Source organism: Jaculus jaculus, chromosome 6, assembly GCF_020740685.1.
Source record: "Jaculus jaculus isolate mJacJac1 chromosome 6, mJacJac1.mat.Y.cur, whole genome shotgun sequence".
In the NCBI taxonomy this organism is placed as follows: domain Eukaryota; kingdom Metazoa; phylum Chordata; class Mammalia; order Rodentia; family Dipodidae; genus Jaculus; species Jaculus jaculus.
Window position 1 is genome coordinate 825,399 of NC_059107.1, and position 14,373 is coordinate 839,771.

Genomic DNA, 14,373 nt, shown 5'->3' on the forward strand with positions numbered 1-14,373 from the left:
CTTTAATCCCAGCATCGGGAGGCAGAGGTTGGAGGATCATGTGAGTTTGAGGCCACCCTGAGACTCCATAGTGAATTCCAGGTCAGCCTGGGCTAGAGTAACACCCTACCTCGAAAAACCAAAAAGAGATGAAGCTGGGCATGCTGGCCCATGCCTTTAATACTAGCACTCGGAAGGCAGAGGTAGGAGGATTGCTTTGAGTTCAAGGTCAGCCTGGGCCAGAGTTAAGACCCTACTTGGGGTGGGGGGAGATGAAAAGAGAGTAAAGTAGCATGATCTTAAATAACCATACCTGAGTGATGACAGCTCTGAAACTTGTCCCTGCAGTAAATTTAGTTTTTGGACATGGCGCCTGCAGTCAGCACCAGAACCCTCACCGTAAGCCTGAGTGAAAAAAAGAAATATATGAAAATTTAAAAACTGGGCTGGAGAGATGGCTTAGCAGTTAGGGCACTTGTTTGCAAAGCCGAAGGACCCAGGTTCGATTCCCCAGGACCCATGTAAGCCAGATGTACATGGTGGGGCATGTGCCTGGAGTTTGTTTGCTGTGGCTAGAGGCCCTGGTGCACCTATTCTCTCTCTCGTAAATAAATATTCAAATTTTTAAAAATTTTGGCAGAATGCTGACAGATGCACTTTGCAAAGCCCAAATGGCAGGGAACACACAGGGACACTTTATATGCTGTAAGAACACATTTGTATTTATATTGCAAAAAGGAATCCACAAGTATACACTGCTAACAATTTGTTCTGAGTTAACACCTCATCTAGATCTAATCCAAACAGTTACTCAGGAGGATGGAAGATTCAGTAGCCATGGCGCATACGCAACCCTGCTGCACAGAGAGGAGGCAGTAAGGAGAAAAGTAGCAATATTGTGAACCTCAGGGACAAGACCAAACTTGGGAAAGATTAATTTTGCTTTCCTCCCTATATAACCTGCTGGGTAAAGAGATGCACAACATATTTTTAGCATGTTAATCTGCTGCCTTCTCAGACTGTCAGCTCTCTGAATAAAATGGACTTTCAAGATTCAATTTCTTTTTATTTTATTTATTTATTTTCAAGATTCAATTTCTGAAATCCAGGCATGGTAGCTCATGCCTTTTTTTTTTTTTTTTTCCTTTTGGTTTTTCGAGGTAGGGTCTCACTCTAGCCCAGGTTGACCTGGAATTCACTATGGAGTCTCAGGGTGGTCTCAAACTCACATGATCCTCCCACCTCTGCCTCCCGAGCACTGGGATTAAAGGTGTGCGCCACCACGCCCGGGAGGCAGAGGTAGGAGGATTGTGTGAGTTCAAGGCTACCCTGAGAGTACATAGAGAAGATGCTAAAAAATACTTGCTGAATGAATAGTGCATGACAGCACCTTTCCAGGTACTGCTCCATCCACTTCCATTCCAGGAGGAACCTAGGATGCAGAAGCACTGTCTGCTGAAATTTCTGAGAAAGGGATCCTGGCTGTGGAAAGAAGAGCTCCACAGGAAACACTCACAGGGATGGGCCCACTGCTTTGTTTTCAGGACTCACCCTTACAAAGGACTGCTTCTCTCCACAAGCCTTGCATGTCCATTTGAGACTCTTTTTCACCTACAATGACATGTGGAAACATAGCTCAGACAACTAGATAAAGCAAAGTGGAGCTGGATCAGAAGTAACTTAGTGATAAGCCTGGCCTTGAAGATAGCATTTTTAGGTGAGGAAGAAATATAATATATAATAGGTGGATACTGGAAAACTGACCAACCATATGAAGCAAAATTAAGTTTTTTTTTTAATCTACGGTTCTGAAAAACAACCCCCCCCCAAAAAAAAGAGGGGAAAAAAAGCCATCCAGAGTAAATTCCAGGTCAGCTTGTGCTAGAGTGAGATCCTACCTTGAAAAATCAAATAAAAGAAAAAGGCATCCAAGGCTGGAGATATAGCTTGGTGTTCAGCTACCATTCTCAAGGCTGTGGCCTTAATCCCCAGCAAAAAATAAAAAATAAAAAATAAATGGTGGTTTTTTTTTCCCTATATTTCATTGCCATATTTGATAAACTTAATTAAGTAGTTTTCTTCATGCACCCCCCCCCCCACCCAAGTAGGATCTTGCTCTAGCCCAGGCTGACCTGGAACTCATTATGTAGTCTCAGGTTGACCTCAAACAACAATCCTCCTACCTCACCTGGGATTAAAGGTGTATACTGCCATGCCCTGTGGTTTTCTTTTTAACTTGATAACTTGAATCAGATCTATTATGGGAAAATCACTACCAGCATTTCTCTGAAAGTAAGGAACAAGCCATGAAACCCTTTTTTTTCTTTTTCTTTCTTTCTTTTTTTTTTTTTTTTTTTTTGCGGTAGGGTCTGGCTCTAGCCCAAGCTGACCTGGAATTCACTCTGTAGTCTCTGGGTGGTCTAGAACTCAAGATGATCCTCCTACCTCTGCCTCCCAAGTGCTGGGATTAAAGGCGTGCACCACCATGTCCAGTGTATACATCTTACTACTTTCATCTCCATTGGCTAGTCCATCCAGTTAAATAGAAAGTAATGATTGCAGCCAGGAGTGGTGGTGAGATCCAGGTCAGCCTGAGCTAGAGTGAGACCCTACCTCAAAAAAAGAAAACAAAAACACAAAAAAGATGTATAGAAATACAAAAGTCGGGAAACATTATTATTTGTTAAATTATTTTATATATTTAAATGTTATTACATGTACTATTCTTTTCCTGAGGTGCTGGGGATGGAATCCAGGGCTTCTCATATGCCACATCCTCTACCACTTAGCTACACGGCAAACTCTAAGTGGGTACAAAACTGATTATTTTCCAACCTAATACAGCCTTTACAAAAGCAAACACTAACAGGTGGACAAAGCAGAGCAACCCAATGAGTGGGGAAGTGGAGGTCAGTGATGGTCAGCACTTGCCCAGCAAATAGAGGTGGACTTCCCAGCACCACAATAAAGAAATCAATAAAATGTCACCAGGATACAAAGTTGCTTTAAGAAACATGATGAAGCTGGGCGGGCGTGGTGGCCCATGCCTTTAATCCCAGCACTTGGGAGGCAGCCTGGGCTAGAGCAAAACCATACCTCAACAAACAAACAAAACAAAATAAACAAAAAAAAGAAAAAGAAAGAAAAAGAAATATGATGAGGGCTAGGGAGATGGCTCAGTGGCTAGAGGCCCTGGCTTCTCTCACTGTTTCTCTCCCCCCACCCCCTCGCTCACTCTCAAAAATAAACAAACTTAGGTGTTCGGAATGCCATATCCCCAGCTGATGGCAATTTGGAAATTAAACCCTCTTTCCTGGAGGCAGTCTATTGTTGGGGGTGGGCCTATGGGTGTTACAGTCAGCTTCCTCTTGCCAGTGTTTAGCACATGCTCCTCCTTGATATTGTCCATTGGATGTTGGCCAGGAGGTGATGCTCATCCTCTGCTCATGCCATCGTTTCCCCCTGCCATCATGGAGCTTCCCTCCAAGTCTGTAAGCCCAAATAACCACCCTTTATTTATTTACTTTTTGGTTTTTCGAAGTAGGGTCTCCCACTAGACCAGGCTGACCTGGAATTCACTATGTAGTCTCAGGGTGGCCTTGAACTCATGATGATCCTTTTACCTCTGTCTCCCGAGTGCTGGGATTAAAGGCGTGTGCCACCATGCCTGGCTATAAACCCCTTTTCTCCCCATAAGCTGCTCTAGGTCTGGTGTTTTCTGCCAGCAGTGCGAACCTGACTCCAACAGGCGTGTGCTTGCAAACCCTGGCTGCCTGGGTTCAATTCCCCAACACCAACGTTAAACTGGATGCATAGCCAGACATGGTGGCACATGCCTTTAATCCCAGCACTTGGGAGGTAGAGGCAGGAAGGTCGCCATGAGTTTGAGGCCACCCTGAGACTACATAGTGAATTCCAGGTCAGCCTGGGCTAGAAGAAGACCCCACCTTGAAAAACAAAAAGTGGTATCTACATCTGGTGTTTGTGGCAGCAAGACACCCTGGTGCGCTCATACACATGCAAATAAAAAAATAACCAAAAGGATATATGGTGCCACCCTGAGACTACATAGTGAATTCCAGGTCAGCCTGGGCTAGAGCAGGACCCTACCTCGAAAAACAAAAACGGTCTGGAGAAATGACTCGGTGGTTAAGCACTTGCCTGAAAAATTCGATGACCATTGTTTGATTCCCCAGTACCCACTTAAAGGGAGATGCACAAATTGGGGCATGCATCTGGAGTTCATTTGTGGCTGCTGGAGACCCTGGAACACCCATTCTCTCTCTCAGCATACAAATAAACAAATCAAATCTTTAAACTTAAAGGGGGGGCTGGAGAAATCGTTTAGCTGTTAAGGCATTTGCCTGGAAACCAAAGGACCCAGGTTGGATTTCTCAGGACCCACATAAGGCAGATACACAAGAGGCACATGCATCTGGAGTTCATTTGCAGTGGCTGGAGGCCCTAGCATGCCCACTCTCTGTCTCTCTTCTGTCTCTGCTTGCAAATAAATAAGAATAAAGCTTTTTTTTTGTTGTTGTTGTTTTAAAGGCCAGAGCGCCAGGCTTGGTGGCACACACTTTTAATCCCAGCACCCGGGAAGCAGAGGTAGGAGGAACGCCTTGAGTTTGAGGCCACTCTGAGATCACAGTGAATTCCTGATCAATCTGGGCTAGATCAAAAACCCTACCTCGAAAAACCAAACAAGAAGAAATCAAAACAAAAATCCCGGAATTCCAGCACTTGGAAGGCAGAGGTAGGAGGGTCACTGTGAGTTCAAGGCCACCATGAGACTACTTAGTGAATTCTACGTCAGTTTGGATTACAGAAAGACCCTACCTTGAAAAACGAAGACAAACAAAAAACCCCACCTTTAATCCCAACACTCCCAATGCAGAGGTAGGACTAAATCCAGGACAGCGTAGGCTACAGACCTACCTGGAAAAAAACAAAACCAAACAATTCTAAACAAGCGTGGGTGGATCGCCATAAGTTCGAGGCCACCCTGAGATTACATAGTGAGTTCCAGGTCAGCCTGGGATAGTGAGACCCTACCTTGAAAAACCAAAAAAACAAGCGTGGGACTACAGAGTGAGTTCCAGGTCAGCCTGAGTGAGTCTCCCTAGAAAAACACGAAAAGAAAGTCTGGCGTGGTGGCATACGCCTTTAATTCCAGCACATGGGAAGCACAGGTAGGAGGATCGCCAGACCTGAGACTTCTCAGGTCAGCCTGAGCTACAGTGAGACCCTACCTCGAAAAACAAAACAAAAAAATACACACAAAAAGCAAAACCAAGACTATAATGAGGCTGGGGAAAAAAGGACTTTCGGAGCCCTAGCAGACGAAAAACACAATCCCTTCACGCAGGCTAGGCAAACGCTGTACCGACTGAGCTTCTTCCTCCCCGCACTTACTGCTGCACTAGCTACAGGGTAGGCGGCAGTCTCGGTTCTGTATGGAGGACGCTAACTGTTGGCCGAGGTCACCCAATTCCCGGTAGGATTCGCCAGTGCACGCCTCGATGAGGGGCCGGGCGACCAGGGCGGGGCCAGCTCAGAGGAAGAGCGCGAACCAGATAGCCAAGTGACGGCGACGAAGAGCAGTCCAGGGCACAGCCCACGGCAGAGACAGCATCTCCCTACCAGAAAGCTCGCGGAGGAACAGGGGGGGCGGCGCCCACCTCACCTGGTGTGCCTGAAACAGCTGACAGCTGCAGCACCGCAGGACCCGACTTGGCCGAGGCGGCGCCATGGGCTCTGGCAGCGAGTAGGGCGCAGGCGCGGAAGGCGCAGGCGCGGGCGCCGACGGCGCAGGCGCAGGCGCGGGCGCAGACCCGCCCACCTCGCGGACGCCGCCGCTCCAGGCCAGCCCCGCCTCGCAGGCGGAGTCCAGCGGTGGCCCCGCCCCGCGCCCGCGGCCTCTCTCCGGTCTCTAGTGAAAGCTGCCCAGTGGACACGCAAGTCCCACTCCTCCTTTTTCGTCCAGTCGTGCCAAATCCTGTCAGAACGCAAAGCCAGCCAGCCTAGACTCTCAGGCCTGAACGTGTATACACTCCTAGACTGGAAGTCAATGGTTATCTCAATCCTGCCTCCTGGATTGTGGGATGATAGGCATTTGTCTCTCTGGTCCTTACTGTGCCTTTATAATAATAAATCAAGAAACAGAGTTTACAAAATGTACATAATGTCAATTATGTAAATTTGTGCATTATGTGTGTTAGGGTTATAGGTGATTGAAGATATTTTTATTTTTCTTTTCACAATTTTTATTAACATTTTCCATGATTATAAAAACTATCCCATGTAATACCCTCCCTCCCCCCTGCTTTCCCCTTTGAAATTCCATTCTCCATTATATCCCCTCCCCATCTCAATCATTCTACTTACATATATACTATATCAACCTATTAAGTACCCTCCTCCCTTCCTTTCTCTTCCCTTTATATCTCCTTTTTAACTTACTGGTCTCTGCTACTCAGTTTTTTCCTTCTCACACAGAAGCCCAATCATCTGTAGCTAGAATCCACATATGAAGGAGAACATGTGGCGCTTGGTTTTCTGGGCCTGGGTGACCTCACTTAGTATAATCCTTTCCAGATCCATCCATTTTCCTGCAAATTTCATAGCTTCATTTTTCTTTACCACTGAGTAGAACTCCATTGTATAAATGTGTCATATCTTCATTATCCACTCATTTGAGGGACATCGAGGCTGGTTCCATTTTCCAGCTATTGTGAATTCAGTGGCAATAAAAATGGTTGAGCACATATTTCTAAGGTAATGAGATGAGTTCTTAGGATATATGCCTAGGAGTGCTATAGCTGGGTCATATGGTAGATCACTTTTTAGCTGTCTTAGGAACCTCCACACTGATTTCCACAATGGCTGGACCAGATTGCATTCCTACCAATAGTGTAGAAAGGTTCCTCTTTTTCCACATCCCTGCCAGCATTTATGATTATTTGTTTTCATGATGGTGGCCAGTCTGACAGGAGTGAGATGGAATCTCAATGTAGTTTTAATTTGCATTTCCCTGATGACTAGGGAAGTAGAACATTTTTTTAAATGCTTATACACCATCCGTATTTCTTCTTTTGAGAACCCTCTATTTAGTTCCATAGCCCATTTTTTAATTGGTTTCTTTGATTTCTTATTATTTAATTTTTTGAGTTCTTTGTATATGCTAGATATTAATCCTCTATCAGATATATAGCTGGCAAAGATTTTTTCCCATTCTGTAGGTTACCTCTTTGTTTTATTCACAGTGTTCTTTGCAGTACAAAATCTTTGTAATTTCATGAGGTCCCAGGGAGTAATCTGTGGTTTTATTGCCTGAGCAATTGGGGTTACCAATATGTTGAAGGGTTTCCCCTACTTTTTCCTCTAGCAATTTCAGAGTTTTAGGTTTTTAATCCATTTGGACTTAATTCTTGTGCATGGAGAGAGAGAATAATCTGTTTTCATCCTTCTACAGATACATAGACAGTTTTCCCAGCACCATTTGCTGAAGAGGCTGTCTTTTCTCCAGTGAGTATTTTTGGCATTTTTATTGATTGTCAGGTGGCTATAGCTACCTGGACTTACATCTGGGTCCTCTATTCTGTGCCATTGATCTGCATGTCTGCTTTTCGTGCCAGTACCATGCTGTTTTTGTTACTCTGGCTCTGTAGTATAGGTTAAAATCAGGTATGGTGATACCACCAGCCTTATTTTTGTTGCTCAGTATTATTTTAGATATTCGAGGTTTTTGTGATTCCAAATAATTTTTTTTTTCTATTTCTGTGAAGAATGTCATTGGAATTTTGATGGGGACTGCATTAAATGTGTAGATTGCTTTTGGTAAGATTGCCATTTTCACAATATTGATTCTTCCAATCCAGGAACAAGGGATGTTTTTCCATTTCCTAGTGTCTTCTGCAATTTCTCGCTTTAGTGTTTTATAGTTTTCATTGTAGAGACCCTTTACTTCCTTGGTTAGGTTTATTCCAAGGTACTTTATTTTCTTTGATGCAATTGTGAATGGGAGTGATTCTCTGATTTCATCCTCTGTTTTTTGTTAGCATATAAGAAGGCTACTGATTTCTGTGTATTTATTTTGTATCCTGCTACATGGCAGTAGGTGTTTATCAGCTCTAACAATTTGCTGGTAGAGTCTTTAGGGTCCTTTATGTATAGAATCATGTCATCTGTAAATAATGATAGTTTGATCTCTTCCTTTCCAATTTGTATCCCTTTTATATGCATCTCTTGCCTTATTGCTATGGCCAAGACTTCCAGTACTATACTAAAGAAAAGTGAGGACAGAGGACACCCTTGTCTTGTTCCTGATTTTAGTGGAAAAGCTTCCAGTTTTTCCCCATTTAGTAATACGTTGGCTGTAGGCTTGTCATAAATAGCCTTTATTATATTGAGATATGTTCCTTCTATTCCCAGTCTCTGTAGGACTTTTATTATGAAGTATTGTTAGAATTTGTCAAATACATTCTCTGCATCTAGTGAGATGATCATATGATTTTTGTCCTTCAGTCCATTTATATAATGTATTACATTTATCCATTCGCATATGTTGAACCATCCCTGCATCTCTGGGATAACGCCTACTTGGTCAGGGTGAATGATCTTTCTGATATATTCTTTTTTTAAAAAAAATTTTATTTATTTGAGAGTGACAGACACAGAGAGAAAGACAGATAGAGGGTGAGAGAGAATGGGCGCGCCAGGGCTTTCAGCCTCTACAAACTAACTCCAGACGCGAGCGCCCCCTTGTGCATCTGGCTAACGTGGGACCTGGGGAACCGAGCCTCAAACCGAGGTCCATAGGCTTCACAGGCAAGCGCTTAACCGCTAAGCCATCTCTCCAGCCCTCTGATATATTCTTGTATTCTGTTTGCCAATATTTTGTTAAGAATTTTTGCTATGTTCATGAGGGAGATTGGTCTGTAATTTTCTTTTTTTGTTCTATCTTTGCCTGGTTTTGGTATCAGTGTGATGCTGGATTCATAGAAGGAGTTTGGTAGGATTCCTTCTTTTTCTACTTTATGGAAAAGCTTAAGAAGTGATGGTGTTAGTCCTTCCCTGAAGGTGTGGTAAAATTGAGCAGTGAATCCATCTGGGCCTGGGCTTTTTCTAGTTGGGAGATTTTTGATAACTGTTTGGATCTCCATGCTTGTTATAGGTCTATTTAAGTGATTAATCTCATCTTGATTTAATTTAGGTAGGTCATATAAATCAAGGAAATTATCCATTTCTTTCAGATTTTCATACTTTGTGGGGTTTATGCTTTTATAGTATGTCCCTATGATTTTTTGAATATCTCTGGTATCTGTTGTGATGTTACCTTTTTCATCTCTAATTTTATTAATTTGTGTCTCTTCTCTCTTTCTTTTGGTCAGATTTGCTAAGGGTTTATCAATCTTTTTTATCCTTTCAAAGAACTGACTCTTTGTTTAATTGATTTTTTTGGATTTTTTTTTTTTTTTGGTTTCTCGTTCATTAATTTCTGCCCTAATCTTTATTATTTCTTCCCATCTACTGATTTTTAGTTTGCCTTGTTCTTCTTTTTCCAAGGCTTTAAGGTGAAGCATTAGGCCGTTTACTTGCAACCTTTCTAATTTCTTAATATAGGCACTGTGGTGGTTTGATTCAGGTGTCCCCCATAAACTTAGGTGTTCTGAATGCTAGGTTCCCAGCTGATGGAGATTTGGGAATTAATGCCTCCTGGGGGGAGTGTATTGTTGGGGGCCGGCGTATGGGTATTAAAGCCAGTTTCCCCTTACCAGTGTTTGGCATACCCTCCTCTTGCTGTGGTCCACCTTATGTTGGCCAGAGGGTGATGTCCACCCTCTGCTCATGCCATCATTTTCCCCTGCCATCGTGGAGCTTCCCCTCGAGCCTGTAAGCCAAAATAAACCTCTTTTTCCAGAAGCTACTCTTGGTTGGGTGATTTCTACCAGTAATGCAAACCGGACTGCAACAGGCACTTAAAGCTATAAATTTACCTCTTAGGATTGCCTTCATTGTGTCCCAGAGATTTTGGTATGTTGTGTTCTCATTATCGTTTGACTCTATAATTTTTGGTTTCCTTCTTGATTTCTTCATTGACCCATTCATCATTTAGTAGTGTGTTGTATAGTTTCCATGATTTTGTGTATGCTCTATAGCTTTTCTTGCTATTGATTTGTAGATTGATTCCATTGTGGTCAGATAGAATGCAAGGATTATTTCAATTTTCCTGTATTTGTTAAGATTTGTGTTGTGTCCTAATATATGGTCTATTTTAGAGAATGTTCCATGTGCTGCTGAAAAAAATGTATATTCTGCAGCATTTGGATGAAATGCCTTGTTTATCTCTGTTAGGTCCATCCCTTCTATGACCTCATTTAGTCCAGATGCCTCTCTGGTTATTTTTTCCTGGGATGACCTGTCAATTGATGACAGTGGGGTATTGATGTCACCCACTACCACTGTGTTTGGTGTTATCTGTGACCTTAGTTCTAATAGCGTTTGTTTGATGAATTTGGGGGCCCCCATGTTAAGTGCATATATGTTTAGGATTGTAATGTCCTCTTGTCTTTAATCAATATAAAGTGACCTTCCTTATCTTTCCTAACTAATGTTGAACTGAAGTCTACCTTGTCAGATATTAGGATAGCAACCATTGCTTGTTTTCTAGGCCCTGTTGCTTGAAACACCATTTTCCAACCTTTCACCCTAAGATAGTGTCCATCCTTTGTAGAAAGGTCAGTTTCTTGGAGGCAACAAATTGAAACATCCTGCTTTTTTTAAAAATTATTTATTTATTTATTTAAGAGCGACAGACACAGACAGAAAGACAGATAGAGGGGGAGAGAGAGAATGGGTGCGCCAGGGCTTCCAGCCTCTGCAAACGAACTCCAGACGCGTGCGCCCCCTTGTGCATCTGGCTAACGTGGTACCTGGGGAACCGAGCCTTGAACCGGGGTCCTTAGGCTTCACAGGCAAGCGCTTAACCACTAAGCCATCTCTCCAGCCCAAGGTCCTGCTTTTTAACCCAGTCTGAAAACCTATGTCTTTTGGTTGGGGCATTGAGGCCATTGATATTAAGAGATATTATTGAAAGGTATGTATTTATTTTTGCCATTTTTTTTTTATAGTTCTACTGGTTTTACCTTTGCTCTCTTGTGTTAACTGGTATTTGAGTATTCTTTGTTTTTTCCAAGTTTCTTATTTGTGTGCTTTTCTTTCTCTTCAGCATGGAGGAGTCTTTCAAGTATTTTCTGTAGAGCTGGTTTTGTCTTCAAATATTCCTTTAGTCTGCTTTTGTCATGGAATGTCCTTAGTTCTCTATTTGAATGGATAGCTTTGCAGGATAAAGTAACCTTGGTTGATAGTTGTTATCTTTCAGAACTTGGAATATGTCACTCCAAGCCCTTCTGGCTTTTAAAGTTTGTGTTGAGTAATCTACTGTAATCCTGATAGGCTTGCCTTTGTAGGTAACTTGATTTTTCTCTCTAACAGCTTTAAATATTTTTTCTTTGGTTTGTGTGTTTAGTAGTTTGACTATATGTCGAGGAGAGGTTCTTTCTAGGTTTTGTCTGGCTAGTTTCCTGTATCTGCATTGGCACCTCTTTCCCAATTTGGGGGAAGTTGTCTTCTATGTATGACTTTGTTAAGATGCCTACTATGCCTTTGGAGTGAAACTCTTCTCCTTCTAGTATGCCCTAAATTCTTAGGTTTGTTGTTTTCATAGTGTCCCAAATATCTTGAAATTCCCATTCAAACTTTTCTATTAGTTTGTCTTTCTCTTTGTTGGACTGTATTAGATCTGCCACCTGGTCTTGTAGCTTAGATATTCTGTCCTCTCCTTCATTCATTTTACTGGTGAGATTTTCTACAGAGTTTTTTTTATTTCATTAACTGTAATTCATTGCTAGTAATTCTAACTAGTTTTTCTTTATTATTTCTATTTCCTCATTTATGTCTAGTATTGACCTCTTTATTTCATTAAATTGGTGTCCTATGTCTTCTTTGATTCCTTTGATTTCTTCTTTGACTTCTTTGAACATATTTATAATCATTCTTTTGAAATCTTTCTCAGGCATTTCCTCTAATTCGTTCTCACTTGAGGTCATTTCTGATGCATTAATACTTTGTGGTGGATTTATATTGTCTTGATTTTTGGTGTTTTTTGTGTTATAATGTACATATTTTTGCATCCTGGATTATTTAATGCTTGGATTTTCTAGTTAGCTGGGTATTATTAGATGTATCAATCAATCTGATGTTATATATCTTCATGGTAGGAGCTTAAGGTGCTACAAAATTGAATCTAGGTGTTGGGTTTGCCTGCTATGAGAGTATTCAAGTAGCCTGAGTGGAATACAGATAGTTTCTAAAATTTAACTAAACAATGTATACTTTCAATGAAATATAGCACAGAATATGTAAGAGTAGGTATTATGACAACCGGGTCCTCTAACAAAGTCACTGTTCCTTAGGGTGTGTGGTGCCCCACCCACACCCTTAATCCTGACAACAAGGAGGTTAAGATTTTTAGAAAATTTTTATTTTTATATATTTATTTATTTGAGAGCGACAGACAGAGAGAAAGAGGCAGATAGAGAGAATGGGCACGCCAGGGCCTCCAGCCACTGCGAATGAACTCCAGACGTGTGTGCCCCCTTGTGCATCTGGCTCACATGGGTCCTGGAGAATTGAGCCTTGAACTTCACAGTTGAGGCTTCACAGGCAAGTGCTTAACCACTAAGCCATCTCTCCAGCCCGAGGTTAAGATTTTTGATCTGTTGAGGGTTCCAAGTCAGCTTGTGACCAAGTGAGACCCTTCCCTAATGTATAACAGAAGAGGAAACAAAGCCACTATAAATCAAGAAGCAACAAATAACAAGCCCAAAATATATCTTATTTAAGAATGGCAAATCTGGCTGGGCGTGGTAGCACACGCCTTTAATCCCAGCACTCAGGAGGCAGATGTAGGAGGATTGCTGAGAGTTCAAGGCCACCCTGAGACTACAGAGTGAATTCCAGGTCAGCCTGGGCTAGAGTGAGACCCTATCTTGAAAAAACCCCCCCCCCAAAAAAAAAAAAAAAGGCAAATCTGACCATCCATTAGATTTAACATATAATTTACTCTGATATGGAAGGTGCAATTAGGACTTCCGGTTCAGGCCTATATACCAGGTTTATTAAGCGGGTACTGATCTGGTGTGATCCCAGTTACCTTTTGGGGTGATTCTTGTCTGTTATGCTGCGCTCCCGTTTGGGTCCCTCTTTGGTGCGCTGTGGGTTCAAATAGGCTGGCTGGGTCGCTGGATTGCTGCTCTGTTCTCCAGAGCTGGGCACTGTCAGTGGGGGAGGAGAGGCTGCCAATGCTGGCTCTAGTTCTCTCACTGGTCCACATGTTCTTCTACATTGTGATCTGCCCCTCCGTTGTTGACTGCTGTTCTCCCTTCACATTTCTTGAGTTTGTGGAGAGCTCCAGTGTGAGTGGAAAGTCCCCTCACTTGGCTTTTACTGCGGCTCAAGCCAAGCCTGGTGACTGTGGTCCCGCCTGTTTTTGTTTTTTGAGATACGGTTTCACTCTAGTCCAGGCTGACCTGGAATTCACTGTTGTCTCAAGGTGGCCTCGAATTTAAGGCAATCCTATCTCTGCCTCTGCAGTGCTGGGATTAAAGGTGTGCATCACCATGCCCAGCTTGGACTGCTGTTTTTAAAAGTTGTACAATTTGTGGAAATCATATGGTTGCCTGGTGTTGAGAGTAGGAACGAGGTCCACTGAAGATGGACCTAAGAGAGCTTTCTGATAGAAAAGATCCAGAATTGCATTGTGGAGATGGTTGCACAACTGTAAATTTACTAGAAATCCATAACCTGTCCATTAAACAAGCAAAGGGTACCTTATTAGAGCTACCACTTAATTTATTTGAGTCAGATCTCATTATGTAGGCTAGGCTGGCCTCAACTTGAGGTAATCCTTCTGCCCTAGCCTCCTGAGTGTGGGACCACAGGTTTGTGGTACCATTAAGCTATCACATATAAAAACAAATATAAAAATAGCCACAGATATATTTTTTAGTGGAAGAGCAGCTCTGTGCATGTGGGGCAAATTCTAGACACTCATGATCAGTTTCTGCTCCTGCTCCACATTGAGGGGGTCCTCATGGTTCAATCCCACAGCCTTCCCCCCACTGGTCACCTATAGTATCATAGTCTGCTTCTTGAACCCATGGGCCAACAACTTGGTACAGCACAGTGCTGAGGACACATATATACCCCATGCTCTCCTGGGCACTGGGATCCCCAGAGCTTGAGGTTTCCCTCCTATGATCTAAGTTTCTAGAGGGCCTGGTAACTCCACCACTCTGAACTTCCACAGTGCAGACTGGGAAGAGGCCAGGT

The 14,373-nt window shown here is 42.7% G+C and overlaps 1 protein-coding gene across 1 annotated transcript in view; it reads right to left on the bottom strand.

The window, feature by feature from the left end:
• Positions 1-5,760, bottom strand: part of Mrnip (MRN complex interacting protein) — a 14,328-nt gene extending 8,568 nt beyond the window's left edge. Inside the window, exons 1-3 of the mRNA XM_045151839.1 lie at positions 5,666-5,760; positions 1,531-1,590; positions 293-384 (exon numbers count right to left, since the gene is read on the bottom strand). Of these exons, the coding sequence (XP_045007774.1) occupies positions 293-384; positions 1,531-1,590; positions 5,666-5,731 (218 nt within the window). The 5' untranslated portion in view covers positions 5,732-5,760. The remainder of the gene's footprint in view (positions 1-292; positions 385-1,530; positions 1,591-5,665) is intronic.
• Positions 5,761-14,373: the final 8,613 nt, after the last annotated feature.